The 19,853-nt window shown below is 31.8% G+C and overlaps 2 protein-coding genes across 13 annotated transcripts in view; one reads left to right on the top strand and one right to left on the bottom strand.

The window, feature by feature from the left end:
• LOC139500935 (nephrocystin-4-like) overlaps positions 1 to 8,592 on the bottom strand; it is a 66,703-nt gene extending 58,111 nt beyond the window's left edge. For all 8 annotated transcript variants that reach the window (XM_071289839.1, XM_071289842.1, XM_071289845.1 and 5 more), the window contains exon 1: positions 8,409 to 8,592. In XM_071289839.1, coding sequence (XP_071145940.1) covers positions 8,409 to 8,558 — 150 coding nt within the window. In that variant the 5' untranslated portion in view covers positions 8,559 to 8,592. The remainder of the gene's footprint in view (positions 1 to 8,408) is intronic.
• On the top strand, positions 245 to 14,279 carry LOC139500937 (phosphatidylinositol N-acetylglucosaminyltransferase subunit P-like). 5 transcript variants are annotated; one of them, XM_071289861.1, is made up of 5 exons: positions 245 to 263; positions 10,744 to 10,876; positions 11,343 to 11,415; positions 11,955 to 12,073; positions 13,667 to 14,279. In XM_071289861.1, exons 2-5 carry the CDS (start codon positions 10,795 to 10,797, stop codon positions 13,789 to 13,791), a joined length of 399 nt encoding a protein of 132 aa, XP_071145962.1. In that variant the 5' UTR covers positions 245 to 263; positions 10,744 to 10,794; the 3' UTR covers positions 13,792 to 14,279. The 5 variants fall into 5 exon arrangements, with proteins under 5 accessions (XP_071145962.1, XP_071145958.1, XP_071145960.1 ...); XM_071289857.1 differs by lacking the exon at positions 245 to 263 and adding an exon at positions 8,798 to 8,895; XM_071289859.1 differs by lacking the exon at positions 245 to 263 and adding an exon at positions 8,817 to 8,837.
• Positions 14,280 to 19,853: the final 5,574 nt, after the last annotated feature.

The raw sequence follows: 19,853 nt of genomic DNA, 5'->3' as shown, positions 1-19,853 counted from the left end.
TAAAACTCATCATAAAATTAGAATGAAATTTTGAAAGAGACCTTTAAATAACCACAAAAATTATTTATTAATGACAAGAATGCATGATAAGACTATTTTGGTCCCATGAGTTTGTAAATCAAAACGTATAATTAATCAATCTATGGAATAACACATTGCTTCAGTTGTTTACAAGGTTTATAGTGTGTTGATTAACAGTGTATATATATAGAATTTTATACATGTCAGTACATTTATCTATATTTGTGTGAGAAAAAGTTAGGGTAGGTACATGTAGATAAGAATTTATCTCTTTTTATTTTATGGTGGTTTTTTTTACATTGAGTCTTTGGGGGGAAAAAGATCTGTTTTTAACAGAGCTTAATGCATTCTGTAATGGAAAATGACAAAAATATCATTACAGTACATAAGACAGCTAATCATCTCAAGACAATACAACATTTCTTTATCATGTTTATACATAATTTAAAAGCAGTGTAAGGGAGGTAATTGTCAATGTTGTTTGAATAGTCCATTTGTCAATTACCGATTTTGTTCTGTAATTACACACTTTTTAAACAAATTACTTTCCTTTGTCAATAGTAGACTGGTTCTATACCGCAAAATTGGCTTTTGCCAATGCAAACCATGATGAATTGAAAGTGATGCAAACCATGATGAATTGAAAGTGATGTATAGGTGGTTTAACTAATATTTCATGGAAAATAATTTCTGATGTCAAAAGTATTTAGCCTAACAACAAAATTAATGATAAATCTAATTAACAGATTTTAAAAACTCACATTATGCACCGGTTAATTTGCTCTCTCTGTTAGCTCTCCATTGTAAATAAAATATACTGTCCCTCATAAGGGAGAAAGCTTAAAAAGGGATCTCTAATTACAGGGTCAATTACAGGAAGTGGTAAATAGACTATTACCTTCTGTTAATTGCTTTAAAATTATGTTTTGAACTTAAATAATTGTCCATTAACCAGGACACCCTTGTTCCCCCCTTTTTTTCCTTAATTCCTAAATGGTTTGAGCCATAACCCTGCAAAGCCAATTCTTACCATACCTTTATGGTATGGAAACTTGTGGTATAATTTCAGAGCGATCCATACACCATTCCACAAGTTATTGTCTGGAAAGTAGAAAAATGCCCTTTTTGACCCCTAATTACTAAACTGTTAGGACCATAACCCCCAAATCGTTACCAACCTTTCTTTTGTGGTCATAAACATTGTGTTTAAATTTCATCTTTCTATTTACTAATACATGTACTATAAACATGATCAATAAAAGTAAAATCTCAAAAAAACTGAACCCTGAGGAAAATTCAAAAAGGAAAGTCTGTAATCAAATTGGCAAAATCAAATGAGAAAACACATCAAATGATCCGTATTCCATTGAAAGAAATTGGGCATAGTTAGTGTTGTTTCAGCAAGCACGTGCGTTATCGCATTATTGATTGTGTCTAAATATTCTTATATAAACTGGATTTAACTTATTTTATAAAATTTGGTAAGTATGCAATTTTTGTTTAAGTTTTTAATGATCTATTGTATGTCGTCGTGTATATGTATTACACAAGTTAAGTCATTCATTTTGGCGTGCACAATTCACAATTTGTCTACACTAGACAATTTATTTTACATAATTGTGAAATCAATTGTACTATAGATACTAATATTATGAACAAGTTATATCTTACCAAATAGTGCTTCCCTAAACTATTAGGTAAACTAACATGAGGGATACTAAGTTACAAGCTGTAAACTTAGTAAATTGTTACAGCAAATATGCAATAAAGATATTATTACCTTTAAAAAAAAAAGAAAACAAATCAAAGGAATAGACAACAACTGTCATATTCCTGACGTGGTACAGGCATTTTTAAATGTAGAAAATGGTGGATTAAAAGTTATTGACCTGAAACCAAATGTATTCAGACGATGACAACGACGATGTGATACCAATATATAACGCAAATTCTTTTGGCTGTCTTACAAAACTTTACATGTTTAACTTAATAAACATGACTTGTAAAAGTACATGTTTTACCCTTGACTGTAACAAAACAAAGCACTTTCTGTTGCAGAAAGGGGCAACATTTAAGTACAATTACACATGTAGGTATAACATGTATAATGAGTATATTATCAAACATGCATTTACATGTAAATGTATATCTTTTCAATACTTGTACAGAGTTCTCTATGAGTGGTGGTCCTAGGGATTTTACCACCACATTTTTTTGGGAAGGACTAACACAATTTTGGCAATATGCATTTAGAAATGATAGTGAGGAAGGACCACCAGGCAAAAAAAGATTTCAAGAAATATGCTTGGATAAATGAGGGTCAAATAAAAAAACGTCATGGTACATTGTACATGTATGTTAATTGCAAGAGTTTTGAATGTTTTACAGTAAAAGTCAATATACGTGTAAAATTGTTCCATTTGGCTAAGTTCTTACTCAATTGAGCAGAGGGATTCATTGTTACTCATTTATAGGAATCTGCCATTTTTTTTACACATATAACTACATTAATACAGTACTACCTGTGACTTTATCTTATTAATGGTGGCCATAAAAAATATGTTCACCATGGTGGCCCTATATGTTCATCATCTTACCCCCTGTTGATTTTTTAATACACAAGGTATTACTCAAAAACTAGTCAAGGATAAAGGGAAATCTTGAATGCATTGAAGTGTTAAAATTATATAACTTACAGGTCAGGTGTCTCAGGTAAAATATACATGTATGTGTTTGTCAAATTTAATAACTGTGATTATGACAAGAAATTCAAAAATAAAATGAAACAATAAAACTAGTTGAACAAACAGCTTAATTAAAAAATAATTGTCTCCTGACTATTAGTTTTGATATTATACCTTTTAAATAATTTTTGATCAATTTAAGTTATTTTTTATATTAAGTTTATTTTTTGGTAGTGAAGAATAAATGAATCTCATTTTCAAATATACTGCAAACATTTACAATGCCTGTCTTTTTCTATTGACTAGATGTTTCTCAAATTAATTTTCTAAAATCAAAATGGTTTATTATTGTAGATAGACTGATCTTAACATATGATTAAGATTGTCTTTAGGACTTATGCTAAATAAAATTTAGGCAATTCATTATTTCTTTATTGAATAAAATATTTATAAGTATTAGAAATATTCAGTACAGCAAAATTTGATAATATTTTTATTGTCATATGATATTTTAAACATGATCCATGTTTTAGAGGTTAAGCATTTCTTTTACTTTTTGTTCTTGGGTTAGAGACATTTTAATGAGAAGGTAAATAATTTTCAAATAGATTTATATCTCAAAGTTGTTTTGTTAATTTTACAATCAAGGAATAGGTGTTCTTCATTGACCTACACATTCTATCCTTCTAGGAATTTTATATTGTCCACTATTTTCTATTTCTAAATTATGACCAAAAATTCTCTACCTTAATTGACACAATCAAGTTAACTTTACAGTTTTTATGATAAGTTATTATTTTTAGATTTTTCTTTAAATTCATTTTTTATTAAGGACTTTAAAAGTCTTAATTCATTCAAGTCCCTGCAATTATTAACTTTATCTAAAAGGCCTAGGTTGATTGAAATATTCTTTATCCCATATTTTAGGGGCCAGCTGAAGGACACCTACGGGTGCGGGAATTCTCGCTACATTGAAGACCCATTGGTTGCCTTCGGCTGTTGTTTGCTCTATGGTCGGGTGGTTGTCGCTTTGACATATTCACCATTTCCTTTCTCATTTTTATTTGTAAATGTATACCAAGAATATGTATCATGCCAGTCCAGCACTATCGACAATATAATACACTGAAAAAAAATGATTTAATTAATAGACCATTAAAGTGTCACCATCTTTAGAAGTGCACTTTATTTTTTCTGGAGAGTCTGACAAATTTTGAAAGAAATTAACCAAACTGAAGATAACATATTTAATAAGTTTCAAGACAATTTCTTTAAATAATTTCTTTTCATAAGATTCACTTGATTCAGATATATAAGAACATTTTTCATTATGATTAGCATTTTTAATGAACATTTATCAAAATTTTATGATAACTAGGTGGACATTTGGAAAATAAGTCTTTTCGGTGATTGTTTGTGCACAACTCTTGTTTTGAGATTTGAAGAAAATTTAAATAAACAAAATTAGTTTTTTCCTAAACCATTTAATGGTACTTGTAGTTTTCCTGAATAATATTAGATGTTATCAAAATCTATTGTAAAAGGATTGATATTGAATCATCTTATTTTGTAAAGAAACCAAATTGTTTAATTACTTTCATTTTTTTATTTAAAATATCACTTGCATGATTATTAGTTATTATTAATAGTTATAACTCATTTAATAATGTTAACAAACAATTGAATACAATGTACATCATGTACATTTATATAAACCTTTTATTTAAAAAACAATTATTAAAAGTCTGTTTATCATGTTTATTTCAAATGCTAGTCAATAACTTTGGCTTTGACTTTTTGCCATTTCGACTCAAGATTCTTACTAAGAAGAAATTAAAAGAATAAGAAACAAAACAAACAAAAATGAAAAAAAAACAATTAAAAAATTAAAAATTTAAATAACATTAAAGACAAAAAATAATAATAAATTAACAGAGTAAAACAATACTTTATTCTACATTTTCAAAAAAAGGTGAAATATCAATTTTAAAAGAAACCCAAGTTACCTGTACAGGTAAATTTTAATGAAACATACCAGCTGAAAACTTCAACCCTGATTGATTTTAACAGGTAACATAACTAGATAAAAAATCTGCCCATGATTTATGACCCCCAATAAATGGCCAACATCTCAAGATTGAATACCCCAATAAATGTTCACCATTGGATGTTGACCATGCAAGAGGGTGGACATAACTAAGAGGAAGTCACAGGCTGTACTGTAGTTTCTGAAAATTAATGGATTTTTACTTTTGTACTTGCATTGAATCCTTTATTTTAAATTTAACATATTAAACATGTTAAATTACAATATCAGTCTGGATACAAACCAGCCCCAACTATCCACTTGCGTGTATAAATAATACTGTTTAACGTTGCTATACCCATGTACATGATATACGGACTTGGTAATATCTGTAATGTTAATTTTTTTACACTATTCTGATCTTATTGAAAAATGTTTTAAAAAAATTCAATTTTTATAATGTAAATGTCTCAGACTCTCAGGTAATAAATGCATATCAACTTGAAAGATGAATTTTTAAAAGTGCAAGCTTAAAAATCATTTATTTAGAACATACATGTATAATAAGTTAATTAAAATCAAACTGAGAGCACTAATAGTCATTACTATATTCATTCTCTTTCAGAACTACAGATTTTTTCAAAGAAGATTTCAAATGCAAATAAATATTAAACAAAATTGACAAGTCTTTTGTTTTTCTTTTAAAAGAAGGTTGTCACACATTAATCAAGATTTTTTTCAAATTTAGTTTCATCACAGTTTAATTTTACAGTTAATATTTTTGTTAATGTCTGTGTTTTCAAGTTTGCCCTGTGACTTGTCTTTATCAATTTGACCTGAGAGAATATTCTCTCCACCTCTGCTGTACTGAGTGGTTGTATTATTGCAACACTGAATAGTTTTGCAAAAAGAGGGTATATAGATAATAGGTTTTTATCCTTATGACAAGGTGAATGAAATAGCTCTAGCAGACTAGGTATAATAATAAATTCTTTATTTAAAGAGGGTAAACTCAGTTAGTTACAATAAACTAATCTTCCCTGAGGCCCTCACATACAAATTACAATACAATCAAAACAGATATTTACACATAGTTAATTTACACATAGTTAATTTACACTCATGTAGTTCAATGTATTGTTATTAACATATTAAGATATAATGCTGTTTAAGATGTATACATGTAGTCAAAAAATCAAATGAAAATAAAAAATAAAAAATATACAAATACATTGTAGCAAACATTTCTTATCAGGGTTGTGTTAGGTACTTCTTGATACTTTGCTTAAAAGTAAAAGTGTTTTGAGCTTTACGCATTGTGTGTGGTAGTCCATTCCATAATACTGATCCAGAATAAGCAAAAGATTTCTTAAATAGTTCAGCTTTTGGCTTAGGAACTATCAGATTACCTTGAGTGACGCCTCTTAAGGAGTAAGGATTATTATCTGATTTCAGTTTTAACTTTTGAACTACATTGTAGGTACATTGGTGCTTCCATATGCATACATTTATATAGAAGTAAATATTTGTGGTATTTTATTCTATTGTCAACTGTCATCCACCCAAGTTTTTTAAATAAGAGGGCTGAGGGGGATAAAGGATCTGCATCTAGAATTAATCTTGCTGCCCTTTTTTGGAGTTTTAAAATTCTTGTTATCCCTTCATTTTTACATTCACCCCAAATAATACAGCAGGTAAGGAACGATCTGTAAGTTCTGCTGATGACACAAGAGCTATAAAGTCCTGCCATTGAATAAGGAGAGTTTCAGGGTCCATGTCAAATGTATTTGCCAGAGCTTCTATCTCTGTATAATCATACATTGTTTCAATGTTGTCTGTTCCTGTAAGGTCTAAAATGGCCAACTGATCGATTGTGTCAGCATCCTTAAATCTAACTGTTATATTTTCAATTACATGTAATCCATTGAGAAAGTCCACTCTCTCACTTAAGTGTCAAAATCTAACTTTACATTGAAAATTGTGTAGGTTTGGTTGTGTATCTAAATAAGAGGCCAATGAGACAATTGTCTTTATTTCGATCTTGAGAAATAGCTTAATTCAACAAATAAGTTTGTTAATTCAACTTCAAAGTTTATTATCAATTCAACAAGCATCTCCGAATATATTTCATATTGAGCGTATATATCAATATTAAAGTTAGTCAAAACAATTAAAGAAAAATTATATAAAAATCAGACTTTCGAGTGCTCCGTAATCGGCGGAATTTACAATAGAAGGACAATTGCGATATCTGATAGAAACCTTTCTTCTTCTCGATTTTTCATAAAGGTAAAGAATTAAATTATTGATTTACATTTTATGGTCAATAAGTTTGTCAAAACGGATGTCAATAAGAAAATTGATACAAAAATCGGACTTCCGAGAGCTCCATATTCTGCACAATAATAAATTAATTCAACTTTGAAAGTTTATTATCAATTCAACAAGCATCACCGTATATTTCATGTTGAGCGTATATATATCAATATTAAAGTTAGTCAAAACAATTTAAGAAAAATTATATAAAAATCGGACTTTCGAGTGCTCGGTAATCGGCGGAATTTACAATAGAAGGACAATTGCGGTATCTGATAGAAACCTTTCTTCTTCTCGATTTTTCATAAAGGTAAAGAATTAAATTATTTTTTAAAATTTTATGGTCATCATTCTTGAAAAAAGATGTAACAGACTGGCAAGTCTTTGATATTTTCTTCTTGTCATTTTTGAGTTGGTCAATTTTTCTTTTTTTCGTCGGCATTTTGTGTGTTGACGATTTACAATATACTATTGGAATGATGCTTTTTTAATGATTGTTATTTAAATAACAAATACAATAGAAATGAACATCGTTCACATTTATTTTATAAATTCTATCTTGCATCGTCAGGTGTTAAAAATAAATTAATTTAACTTGGATGTTTGGTGCTTCAGGGCAAAGAGATTACACAGGGTAGTAAATTTCATCTGATTAAGTAACTAACCAAATGGGTGATTATATACAGGTACATGTAACAAATGTCAACAATTTTAATCTGTTGTCTTAATGAACATGATGAAGTGAGTGTGTAAACAACTCAACAAAATGGTGACAATATGAGAAAAAAGATCGCTTATTTTTTTTCAAAAGGGCACAGAGGAGCGCAAAATTTTGGGGGCGGGGTGTGGCGCCCCTCCATTTCATGCTAAATGGAACACTGAGACTGATAGCCTATTACAACCCGCTTTTATCATCTTCATATATACAATGATATATATCAGTACTGAAAGACATTGAAAATGAAAGTATGACAATCCAGAATGTATGTGTCACTAGTAATACAAATTACTATAATATAATTATTTCTCTTTTGCCACCAAGTTTATCTACATATAATATAAAGAATGTATACAAACGAAATACAATTTAAATCTGACAGGGAGTCTAAATGTAAGCATGCTAGAGTTGTCTCCCTTTGGTCTTGGGTTTAAAATAATTCAGATGCATATTTAACAGAGACTTTCTGTATATGACATTAGACCAGGTATAGTATATACGTTATACAAGTGTTCGTATCAGATTAAGCATCAATTTCAAAATATCAATGTGGACATTTTCCTATATACTCCAATAGTATTTTCTGAAGACGTGCTCGGACGTGAAATATCTGAATAACTACAGTGCGTTTCGGTATACTTACTCGCTGCGAAAGCCCTTCTATAGATTTCAGTCCAATGCAAAATGGTGTAGAGATATCATGCGCTGTGTGAACACGATCGAAAGCAGGTGGGAGGTGGACATTTTTCTCAAACAAGTCTTTCCACTGTCTTGCTGCAGAAACAACCGCCATGATGTAAACAAAAATGTCGCTCACTAAAGCCCAAAACTGTTTCCGGGCACGACGCCTACTGTCTTCCGTAAAACGATTTACAGAAACTAATGAACATAAATATTTTATTTTCGTAATTATTTACATGTTTTTATACTAAGATTATTTATATTTTATTTGAAATTTGCAACAAAATACAAAGCTTCAAATTTTAAACTGACTGAAAAAAAAGAAACTACCCTTTCCGTTTTTGTTTTTCCGTCTTTGGGTTTGCCTAAATTTTTAGACAATAACTAATTTGTAAGCATACAAAAAATGTTTTTCAGCTTTCAAATCAGCTCTTATTTGGATTCATTTGGTTTGTGTCGATTGACCCTAAGTTTTCTGTGAGGTGGATTTTTGTTTAATGTTTTGTTTTGATTATTGTGTTGCAGTACTTTCTACATCAGAAATAATAATATTGTTAAAAGATTCTGTACCCTTTTATCAGTATGTGGGATGTTGTGTGGTTGTTTCTTGGCTAATATGAACATTTTATTTATAAAAAAAGTCCACATGCTTTCCCCTTGTATTCTTATGTTTGACAACTATGTTAGATAGTGAATTGTACATGTTGTATGCAGTGCTATTATTGCAATGATTTCATTAAAACAAATCTGAATACAGATATTACTACAAATGTATTAGCTACCACTAAATCTAATAGACCTATTCAAGTTCACCTTTTTTATAGGTTCATGGGTGTGTTGTCTAATTTTGTGACTTTTGCTGACCCAAAACCAATCAGCCAAGGTGCTTGCATTAGCATACCTATTCCATTTCCTCCGGCCAATCCTTCGAGCTCCTGGTTTATCTTCCTTATATTAAAAGTTGATGAGGCCCCTATTGACAAATGGTTGATACAGAATAATAATATTTCATTTTCCAATTAAAGGGCCCTATACAGAGCCTTGATCACATAACATACAAATATATAAGATAAGACATAAATTAAGAGACAATATAAAAATTATAAGAAAACAACACTTTAACACTTATATATATAATTATATCATGTATGTAGTTATTAAAATTTCTAAAAAGACCAGGAAATAACCAGATGATACAAATAACATTTAAAAATATAACAGGTTGGGGAAAACCTGTCTAACATTCAGTCTTCACGATGAACTGCTAAATTTACAGGCCCGGAGCTCAATTTTTGAAAATGTTTAGTTAGATTCTGTTGGCCTGTAGATATGATTTTTACAGGCCCGAGAGCAATTTTACAAGCCTGGGCTGCCAGGGCTGCCACTCAGCGTGAAGACTGAACATTTGTCTAATGGGGAATTATTTACCAAATGGGTAACAGTCCCTCATTTGAGCAATAATTAATTTCATGAATTTGAAAGTGCTAAAAACCAAATTTTCTCAGAATGGGGGCACAAATTTATAGAAAATGGAACAACTTCCAAAGAACTATACTTTTAATATGTGATTTTAAAAAGTTAGTCAGGCTTAAAAATTGTCAATTTTTCCAAATTTCATAGACTTGTATCTTCTCAGTAAATTAAGATAGGGCTATTTTTCTTTTGGTAAATTAGCTGCATTTTTATATGTTTATGAAATGCAGAACGGATTAATCACTTTGGGCTATTTATAAAAAAAATGATGACAAAGTGTGACAACATGGTAAAAAATTAAGTCATTGCAAATCTATTTTCTATCATTCTTCTGTAATCCAGCAGAGATATTCAAATTTACAAAACTACCACAGGTTAATGGAAAAAACTAAAATGTTTGGTTACATTTTTGGACATTATTTTTTATACATAGCACATACTGCTATGATCATGATGATCTTGAGTAGTAAGAACAACCTTAACCCAATACATTATATGACATAAAAACATGACATATATAGTATCGATCATACAAGAGATTTCAAATGTTTAAAGGAAAGTAATCTTTTTTTTTTGAAAGCCCCTTAATTTGTCACATAATCTTTTACCACATGGACCATGTTTACTTTCTTTTTGATAAATTTTGGTTTAAGAGTCTTATAAAAGATTGAATAGTACAAAATATGCAAAACATGATAATTAAACTATAATTGAAGAGAAGCATAAAAATATAGTATATACCAATACACATAATTAACAGCGCCTGGTGATGTTTGATAGCCTATATAATTGAAGAGAAGTTGCATATTTTATTTTACTTTCAGAGAGACTTTTAGATATGAAATGAAGACGTTAATTGTTGTGCAGATTTGACAATGCCTGAACATTCGCCATCACCAACACCTGAGAGAGCTATTTATGGTTTTGTACTTTACCTCTTGTCATATGTTATCTTTTGTAAGTACCATCTTATCATGTACAGGGATATATTATAAATAGATAAAGTACCATCTTATCATGTACAGGGATATACATGTATTATAAATAGATAAAGATGTGGGAAAATTCATCTTTGATACAGCAACCTGACAACACTAAAAAGACTGACAACATTCAGATGTCAACATTCTGTTTTCTATATTTATGTTTAGCAGAAATATTTATATCTAATCAAGTCATCTTCTGTTTTGCAAGAAAACACAAGTTTCTATTATGCAAAATACACAAATACAAAAAAAAGAGTATGATAAACAATACTTCATGGGATGATTGAAAAAATGAAGTATACAATTATACATTTGCAAAAATGTTTGAAAAAATATATGTAACAGTAGTTGCTGTAATCCTATCTGTCCAATACTAAGCATGTAGAGTTAACCATGTTATCACAATGAAAAAAATAATGATTGTTTTTATTTTGTAGTTACTTATGTGATATGGGCCTATGTTCCAGATGAGTGGTTATATGCAATAGGATTAACTTATCTACCACAGAAGTAAGAACATTCTTTACTTATATGTAGCTATATTGCCTTAGCTGTATTTGGCAGAACCTTTTCAGAATTTTTATTTGGTCATTAAAGTCTTTTTTATCTGTGAAATATTATGTTTGGCTTTGCAACTCTTTTGATTTGAGCACCACTGATGAGTCTTTTATAGAAAAAATTGTGTCTGACATATCAAAGTATAAGTCTAGTATCTTTGAAAGAGACTAGAGATTCTAGTATACATGTATGTCAATGAGACAGCAACCGTATGGAAACAAAAAAATGGGTAGTTTAGAGATCAACATATACATGTAATGATACATTCTTTAGCAATGGCTAAATGTCCATTACATATATATGCTAAATGACCACATATTGAAATTTAACATAATCTATCAAATATTAAGTAGATTTCAAACAGCAAAGTAGTAAATTTTGTTGAAATGTACAAACCTTTTTTGTCATTTTCTATATGAGTTCTAGGCAATGTCTTTGACAGTATTTGCTTGCTGTACATTATTATTATCTATCTTCTATATGTTTTTCAGATATTGGGCTATAGCACTGCCAACCTTTGCCTGTGTTACATTTTTATTAGCCTTTCCATTTTACATGGGACTAATTTTAATACAGACCCCATCATTATCATCACATAGTGTCACTACAGGTATGTAAATTAGTAAATAGGCTTGTGTTCCATTACTAATAAACATCATATAGATATGAGTTGCCAATATATTATAAGACAACTCTCTATCCAAGTCATAATTTGTAACAGAAAAACATTATAGGTCAAAGTACGGGCTTCAACACGTAGCCTTGGCTCACACTGAACAGCAACCTATAAAGGGTCCCAAAAATGACTTTTCAAACCATTCAAAGTGGAAAACAAATGGTCTTATCTGTATAAATAATGAAAAACACTTATGAACCACATTGACAAACGACAACTGCTGAACATCAGGTTCCTGACTAAGGACAGGAACAAACAAATACATAAGTGAGGCATACAACAGTTTCTGACACTTGCTTGTCCTTCTAGAGCATCTAGAGGCATTATGAAAACTTTGCTCAGTGCTCGGAGCACAAAAATCATGCTCAAAACACAAAATCCAGTATTTTGATTGGTTGATTCTTGAGTCTGAGTACAAAAATCGTGCTCGAAAGTTTTATGACCGCAAGGCCTGATTAACCCATTCTTTTCTGGGGCCATGTAACTAAATTCTTAATTTTGTGTGGACTGGTTTGTCATTTTGTAGTTTTGTGGTAAGAAATGTATGAAATGCAATCAAAATCCTATGTTACTGACTTGATATTTAAATCTTCCATGGTTTATCACTACTTTTGAGATGTAAATACAAAATATAGTGCATTGATCATAACATTATAAACATCCTATCCATGAAAATTTCCAGAAATTAATCAATGAAATATATGCTTAGCTATTCAAGTTACAAAATTATGGTATACTTGTCAGGACAATTACATAACTTGTGCAAGGTTCAGGAATCTAATATTTGTTCTAAAAATATCATTGGTGTCATTAAGTTAAAGTAATCTGTAAAATAAAAGTTATCTTTCCTTTGTCCATAATTGTAGGTGAATAAACTACCAATGCTTTATACAATGCCTCCCCACTGATAAATTAAGTGCTTACAAGCACTTTGATTGTTTTTACTTGTGTTCATGATGTTGTCTGCATTTCTTTGGCAGACTGTCCCTGATATTCAACTTGGTGTCTTGTTCCTTGTTTTTTTTTATGTAGCAAAAATGAAATAATGAAGACTATATTGAATGAATCAGGAGTCAATTTCACAAAAAAAAAACTTACGATTAAGATTGATTGTAAGTCATGAACAATTCAGTATACTTACAATAAATCTTAGTAATAAGTTTTTTTTTCAAAACCAACTCCTGAATGACATTCTAATAAGATCTTTTATCAAACACTAATAAACCAATCATCAGTGTAAAATCTGAAGCCATAAAAAAAAGTCCTGGCAAATATTGGATTTCTGAACTATGGATGGATAAACATGATTAACACTAAATGTCCAGCTGGACAAGGTGTGTGAGGTTCTTGTTAAATAAAAAAAAACATGTTTTCTGCTTTTTGCTTGGTTTTGGTTGTCTCTGACACATTTCCCGTTTCTATTCTCTTAGAGACATAGAATCTTTCTTTAAATAGATGTTGTAATTTGATAAGTGAAACATAATTTTGTTCCAGTAATGTTGAACTTTTTTTTTAATCTATTTATAGATTCCTACTCCAGACTAAGACCTTCAGAGGATATTCCTGAAGATGCTATACCACCATTGTATGATTTGACTACTGATGAAATTAATCAAATGTTACAAATTACTAATGATAAAAAATATTATTAACAGACAATCCGCAGTATATATAAGATAAGATATTTTATTTTCCAATTATGGGCCCCAAAGGGCATAAACATTACAACATCAATAATTTTTTCATAATACAATACAAACAATGAGATAAAAAAAAAAAAGAAGTTAAACGAGAACTATTTAAGTTCTTAAAGAATACGTAGATAAAGAATCTATAGTATGTTTTTTTTTTTTAATACTAATGCATTTTATTGCAAGTGTGGTTGATATAGATAACAAACAAGCAGCCCAAAAAGAAAAAAAGAAAAATAGATATCCACATATGTATAGTACACAAAAAGTTGGATCAATTAAATATATAATAATTAGCCAAAAAGAAAGTAGAAATTAAACATGTCCATGACTCATCCTGTGTAACAATGGAGTCTTTAAAATTTATGTTGTAAAATTATATGATAGTCTGTTGATTTGTATTATTTATTCTGTTATGCTTTTATTATTAAATAAATTGATGAATTATATCATCCATTTGTTATGATTTACAAATTAAATATTAGGTTGATATCTTGTAATATTTACTGTAAATTCAGAAAATTTTGCTAGCAGTATTTCTTGCTGTTGATGAACAATGAACACAATTAGATGCAAGATTAATTACTACCATTTTAGGAAAGGCTACTTACAGTAAATAAGACAAGATATGAACAATAGCTGATAGTGGTGTTAAACACCAACCAACCAACAAACGAACAAATAATCTGCAAATTAAGAAACTTTTTTACAAAGTTTTTATTATGGCGAAAAATTGCAGCAGGATAGGTGCTTGTTGGTTGGTTAGTGTTTCACACCACTTTCAGCTAAATTAACTATAGCGTGGTAACCATTTTTTATTGGTGGAGGAAACCAGAGAGAATAACCAACCTACAGTGGTGAAACTAACAATCCGTGTCTTATCAATAAGGACGAGTTTGACACACACCACCAAAAACAGGGTTTCAATCTACTACCTTAGAATTTACAGTCTTTTCTTGACATGCAAGCCAAAGAGTTAGACATTCAATGGTGAATAAAATTGAGAAAGGAAATGGTGAATATGTCAAAGCGACAACCACCCGACCATAGAGCAAACAACAGCCGAAGGCAACCAATGGGTCTTCAATGTAGCGAGAATTCCCGCACCCGTAGGTGTCCTTCAGCTGGCCCCTAAAATATGCATAATAGTACAGTGATAATGGACGTCATACTAAACTCCGAATTATACACAAGAAACTAAAATTTAAAAATGAAGTTTATATATAGCATATGGCACACTCTAAACTAAGCGTAGGCAAATATCACAGGATGTCAAACTCTTTACTAAAGTCTAGGCAAGTATCATAACATTTTAAATTTCTTGACTAAGTCTAGACAAGTATGAAGGTATATGTCAAGGTCTACAACACACAAAGTATATACAAGTATCGTAGCATATGTCAAGCACTACAATAATAACATGTGGGCAGAAAACACATAGCATATGTTAAGCTCTACAAAACCCAAAGTGTGGGCAGGTTCCATAATATACCTCAACAATTCAATACTAGTACAATGTACCTCAATTGGGGCAGCTATCATAGCATATGTCAAGATCTATACTAAAGCCAAGGTGAGTTTAACATATGAAGTATCATAGCATATGTCAAGATCTACAATACCTAAAGTGTTGGCAGGTATCATAGCATATGTCAAGCTCTACAATACCTAAAGTGTGGTCGGGTATCATAGCATATGTCAAGCTTTACAATACCTAAAGTGGTGGCAGGTCTCATAGCATATGTCAAGCTCTACAACACCTAATGTGATGGCAGGTATCATAGCATATGTCAAGCTCTACAATACCTAAAGTGTTGGCAGGTATCATAGCATATTTCAAGCTCTACAATACCTAAGGTGTGGGCAGGTCTCATAGCATATGTCAAGCTCTACAATACCTAAAGTGTGGGCAGGTATCATAACATATGTCAAGCTCTACAACACCTAATGTGATGGCAGGTATCATTGCATATGTCAAGCTCTACAATACCTAAAGTGTTTGCAGGTATCATAGCATATGTCAGGCTCTACAATACCTAAGGTGTGGGCAGGTCTCATAGCATATGTCAAGCTCTACAATACCTAAAGTGTGGTCAGGTATCATAGCATATGTCAAGCTCTACAATACCTAAGGTGATGGCAGGTATCATAGCATATGTCAAGCTCTACAATACCTAAAGTGTTGGCAGGTATCATAGCATATGTCAAGCTCTACAATACCTAAAGTGTTGGCAGGTCTCATAGCATATTTCAAGCTCTACAATACCTAAAGTGTGGTCAGGTATCATAGCATATGTCAAGCTCTACAATACCTAAAGTGTGGGCAGGTATCATAGCATATGTCAAGTTCTAAATTACCTAAAGTGTTGTCAGGTATCATAGCATATGTCAAGCTCTACAATACCTAAAGTGTGGTCAGGTATCATAGCATATGTCAAGCTCTTCAATACTAGTACAATGTACCTCAATTGGGGGCAGCTATCATAGCATATGTCAAGATCTATACTGAAGCCAAGGTGAGTTTAACATATGAAGTATGATAGCATATGTCAAGCTCTACAATACCTAAAGTGTTGTCAGGTATCATAGCATATGTCAAGCTTTACAATACCTAAAGTGTGGTCAGGTATCATAGCATATGTCAAGCTTTACAATACCTAAAGTGTGGTCAGGTATCATAGCATATGTCAAGCTCTACAATACCTAAAGTGTTGTCAGGTATCATAGCATATGTCAAGCTTTACAATACCTAAAGTGGTGGCAGGTCTCATAGCATATGTCAAGCTCTACAACACCTAATGTGATGGCAGGTATCCTAGCATATGTCAAGCTCTACAATACCTAAAGTGTTGGCAGGTATCATAGCATATGTCAAGCTCTACAATACCTAAGGTGTGGGCAGGTCTCATAGCATATGTCAAGCTCTACAATACCTAAAGTGTGGGCAGGTATCATAACATATGTCAAGCTCTACAACACCTAATGTGATGGCAGGTATCATAGCATATGTCAATCTCTACAATACCTAAAGTGTTGGCAGGTATCATAGCATATGTCAAGCTCTACAATACCTAAAGTGTGGGCAGGTATCATAGCATATGTCAAGTTCTAAATTACCTAAAGTGTGGTCAGGTATCATAGCATATGTCAAGTTCTAAATTACCTAAAGTGTGGTCAGGTATCATAGCATATGTCAAGTTCTAAATTACCTAAAGTGTGGTCAGGTATCATAGCATATGTCAAGTTCTAAATTACCTAAAGTGTGGTCAGGTATCATAGCATATGTCAAGCTTTACAATACCTAAAGTGTGGGCAGGTATCATAGCATATGTCAAGCTCTACAATACCTAAAGTGTGGGCAGGTCTCATAGCATATGTCAAGCTCTACAATACCTAAAGTGTGGGCAGGTATCATAGCATATGTCAAGCTTTACAATACCTAATGTGATGGCAGGTATCATAGCATATGTCAAGTTCTAAATTACCTAAAGTGTGGTCAGGTATCATAGCATATGTCAAGCTTTACAATACCTAAAGTGTGGTCAGGTATCATAGCATATGTCAAGCTCTACAATACCTAAAGTGTGGTCAGGTATCATAGCATATGTCAAGCTCTACAATACCTAAAGTGTGGTCAGGTATCATAGCATATGTCAAGCTCTACAATACCTAAGGTGTGGGCAGGTATCATAGCATATGTCAAGCTCTACAATACCTAAAGTGTGGGCAGGTCTCATAGCATATGTCAAGCTCTACAATACCTAAAGTGTAGTCAGGTATCATAGCATATGTCAAGTTCTAAATTACCTAAAGTGTGGGCAGGTATCATAGCATATGTCAAGCTTTACAATACCTAAAGTGTGGTCAGGTATCATAGCATATGTCAAGCTTTACAATACCTAAGGTGTGGGCAGGTATCATAGCATATGTCAAGCTCTACAATACCGAAAGTGTGGTCAGGTATCATAGCATATGTCAAGCTCTACATTACCTAAAGTGTGGGCAGGTATCATAGCATATGTCAAGCTTTACAATACAAAGTGTAGGCAAGTATCGAAGCATATGTCAAGCTCTACAATTAACACAGTCTAGGCAAGTATCAAAGCATATGTCAAGGTTTACAACAAACAAATTGTATGCAAGTATCGTATCATATGCCAAGCTCTACAACACAAAAAAGTCTAGACAAGATTAGTACCAGCATGTGTCAAGTTCTACAATACTTAAAGTGCGATCAGTTATAAAGCATTGGTCAAGCTCTACAACACTCAAAATCTAGGCAGATACCATAGCCTATTCATGCTCTGAACTTAAATATAGAATATAAAAGTTAGAAGATTTGGTATGATTACGAATAAGGCAAATCTCATTAAGATACCAAATGAGATAGTAATTAAAACAACTATCAGTAACTGAAACCTTGAACAATAAGCAAAACCCATGTCATATAGTCAACTGTAAAAGGACCACAACAATGACAAATTTAGAACAATTCAAACGAGAAACTAACGGTCGGATTTATTTACAAAGTAAACAAAACAAACTTTAAAATTCATCTGAAAAGAACTCATCAGATCGATACAAAGCAGAATTACATCCAACACCAACACAGACCGGACTTTGCAGGGTACTTATGCATCCTCCGCAACAAAAAAAGACACTAAGTACAGACCTGAAAGTACTCACGGTTACCATGGTTACTGATAGTTGATCATAGTTAGTTCATAGCCACTAAGAACTAATAAAAATTATATGCATCTCAGACTAAAATTTTAGTATGACGTCCATTTTTTGCTGAACTAGCACATATTTTCGTTAGTCGAAATCCTAAACACGCCTACGGCACAGGCACTCGTCTCAGATTTTTCCCTCTATATTTATAAAGGTAAACGTGGCCTATTGGTAGGAGATTTTCTCGCTGTGTTTATGACCTATTGGTGGCCTTGGGCTGTTTTCTGCTCTTTGGTTGGTTAGTTTTATTTATCTTTGACATATTCCTCATTACCATTCTCAATTTAATGACAAATATTAAATATAGATAAAAGAGGATGTGGTATGAGTGCCAATGTGACAACTCAGTCCATCCAACTCACAATTTGTAAAACTAAACCGTTACCATTATAGGTCAAAGTACGGTCTTAAACTCAGATCATTGACTCACACCGAACAGCATGCATTGTATCCAGCTCTTAATCACCCACAGACTGGACAAATATATATCGTATTATAAATCAAGCTATTAGACCCCCACAGTCAGGTGTCATATTATATTCAAGCTATTAGACCCCCACAGTCTGGGCAATACAAGTATTGTACTCGGTCTAGTATATTAATTTTATATTTGTACCGGCCGACAAAGCAGCCAACAATGTGGTGGTATGCCGTAAATACTAGACGGACGTTCTTAAGAACGAAAATTAAATTCGTCTACATTCAAGTCCATCCGCTTCACATAGAGCTATATAGTCAACAATCATAATATTGTTAATCTTATTTTTTATTTGGATGCACAAATCGTTCGCCCTGTCTGTGTCTATTGTGACGTTTTAGATTTTAACGTAAGATAAGTAATCTATGTATTACTGGTAAATTATAAAGTCAGGGCTTTCGTCACCACAAATTACTTTAAAGTTACTGTTACTAAGTTCTTCCGTCGATTCTAAATATCTGGTTTGGAAGTTTGGTTGAGCACATCCTCATTTTACGGAGATGTTGTTAACCGTGCCCGGATATTCAAAAAATGATTCTGGTATTTAATCATATTGATTCTTTAGATAATCCATTGCAAATCATTGAATGTGTGCTGATTGATAATCCCCCCCCCCCCCCCCCCCCCCAGCCAGTAATTCAATATTTGTCGTTTGTTATTTTGATACATGTTTGTTTTTCGTTCATGAAGATTAATTGGGCCGTTATTTTTCTCATTTGAATGTATTGTTTACATCTGTGATTTCGGGGCCTTTTATTGCTGACGATGAATTAGGGGCTTTGCTAATTGTTGAAGGCCGTACAGTGACCTAGTT

Source organism: Mytilus edulis, chromosome 13, assembly GCF_963676685.1.
Source record: "Mytilus edulis chromosome 13, xbMytEdul2.2, whole genome shotgun sequence".
Taxonomy (NCBI): Eukaryota; Metazoa; Mollusca; class Bivalvia; order Mytilida; family Mytilidae; genus Mytilus; species Mytilus edulis.
The sequence above is the reverse complement of the archived record's forward strand: the minus strand, read 5'-3'. Positions and strand labels throughout refer to the sequence as shown.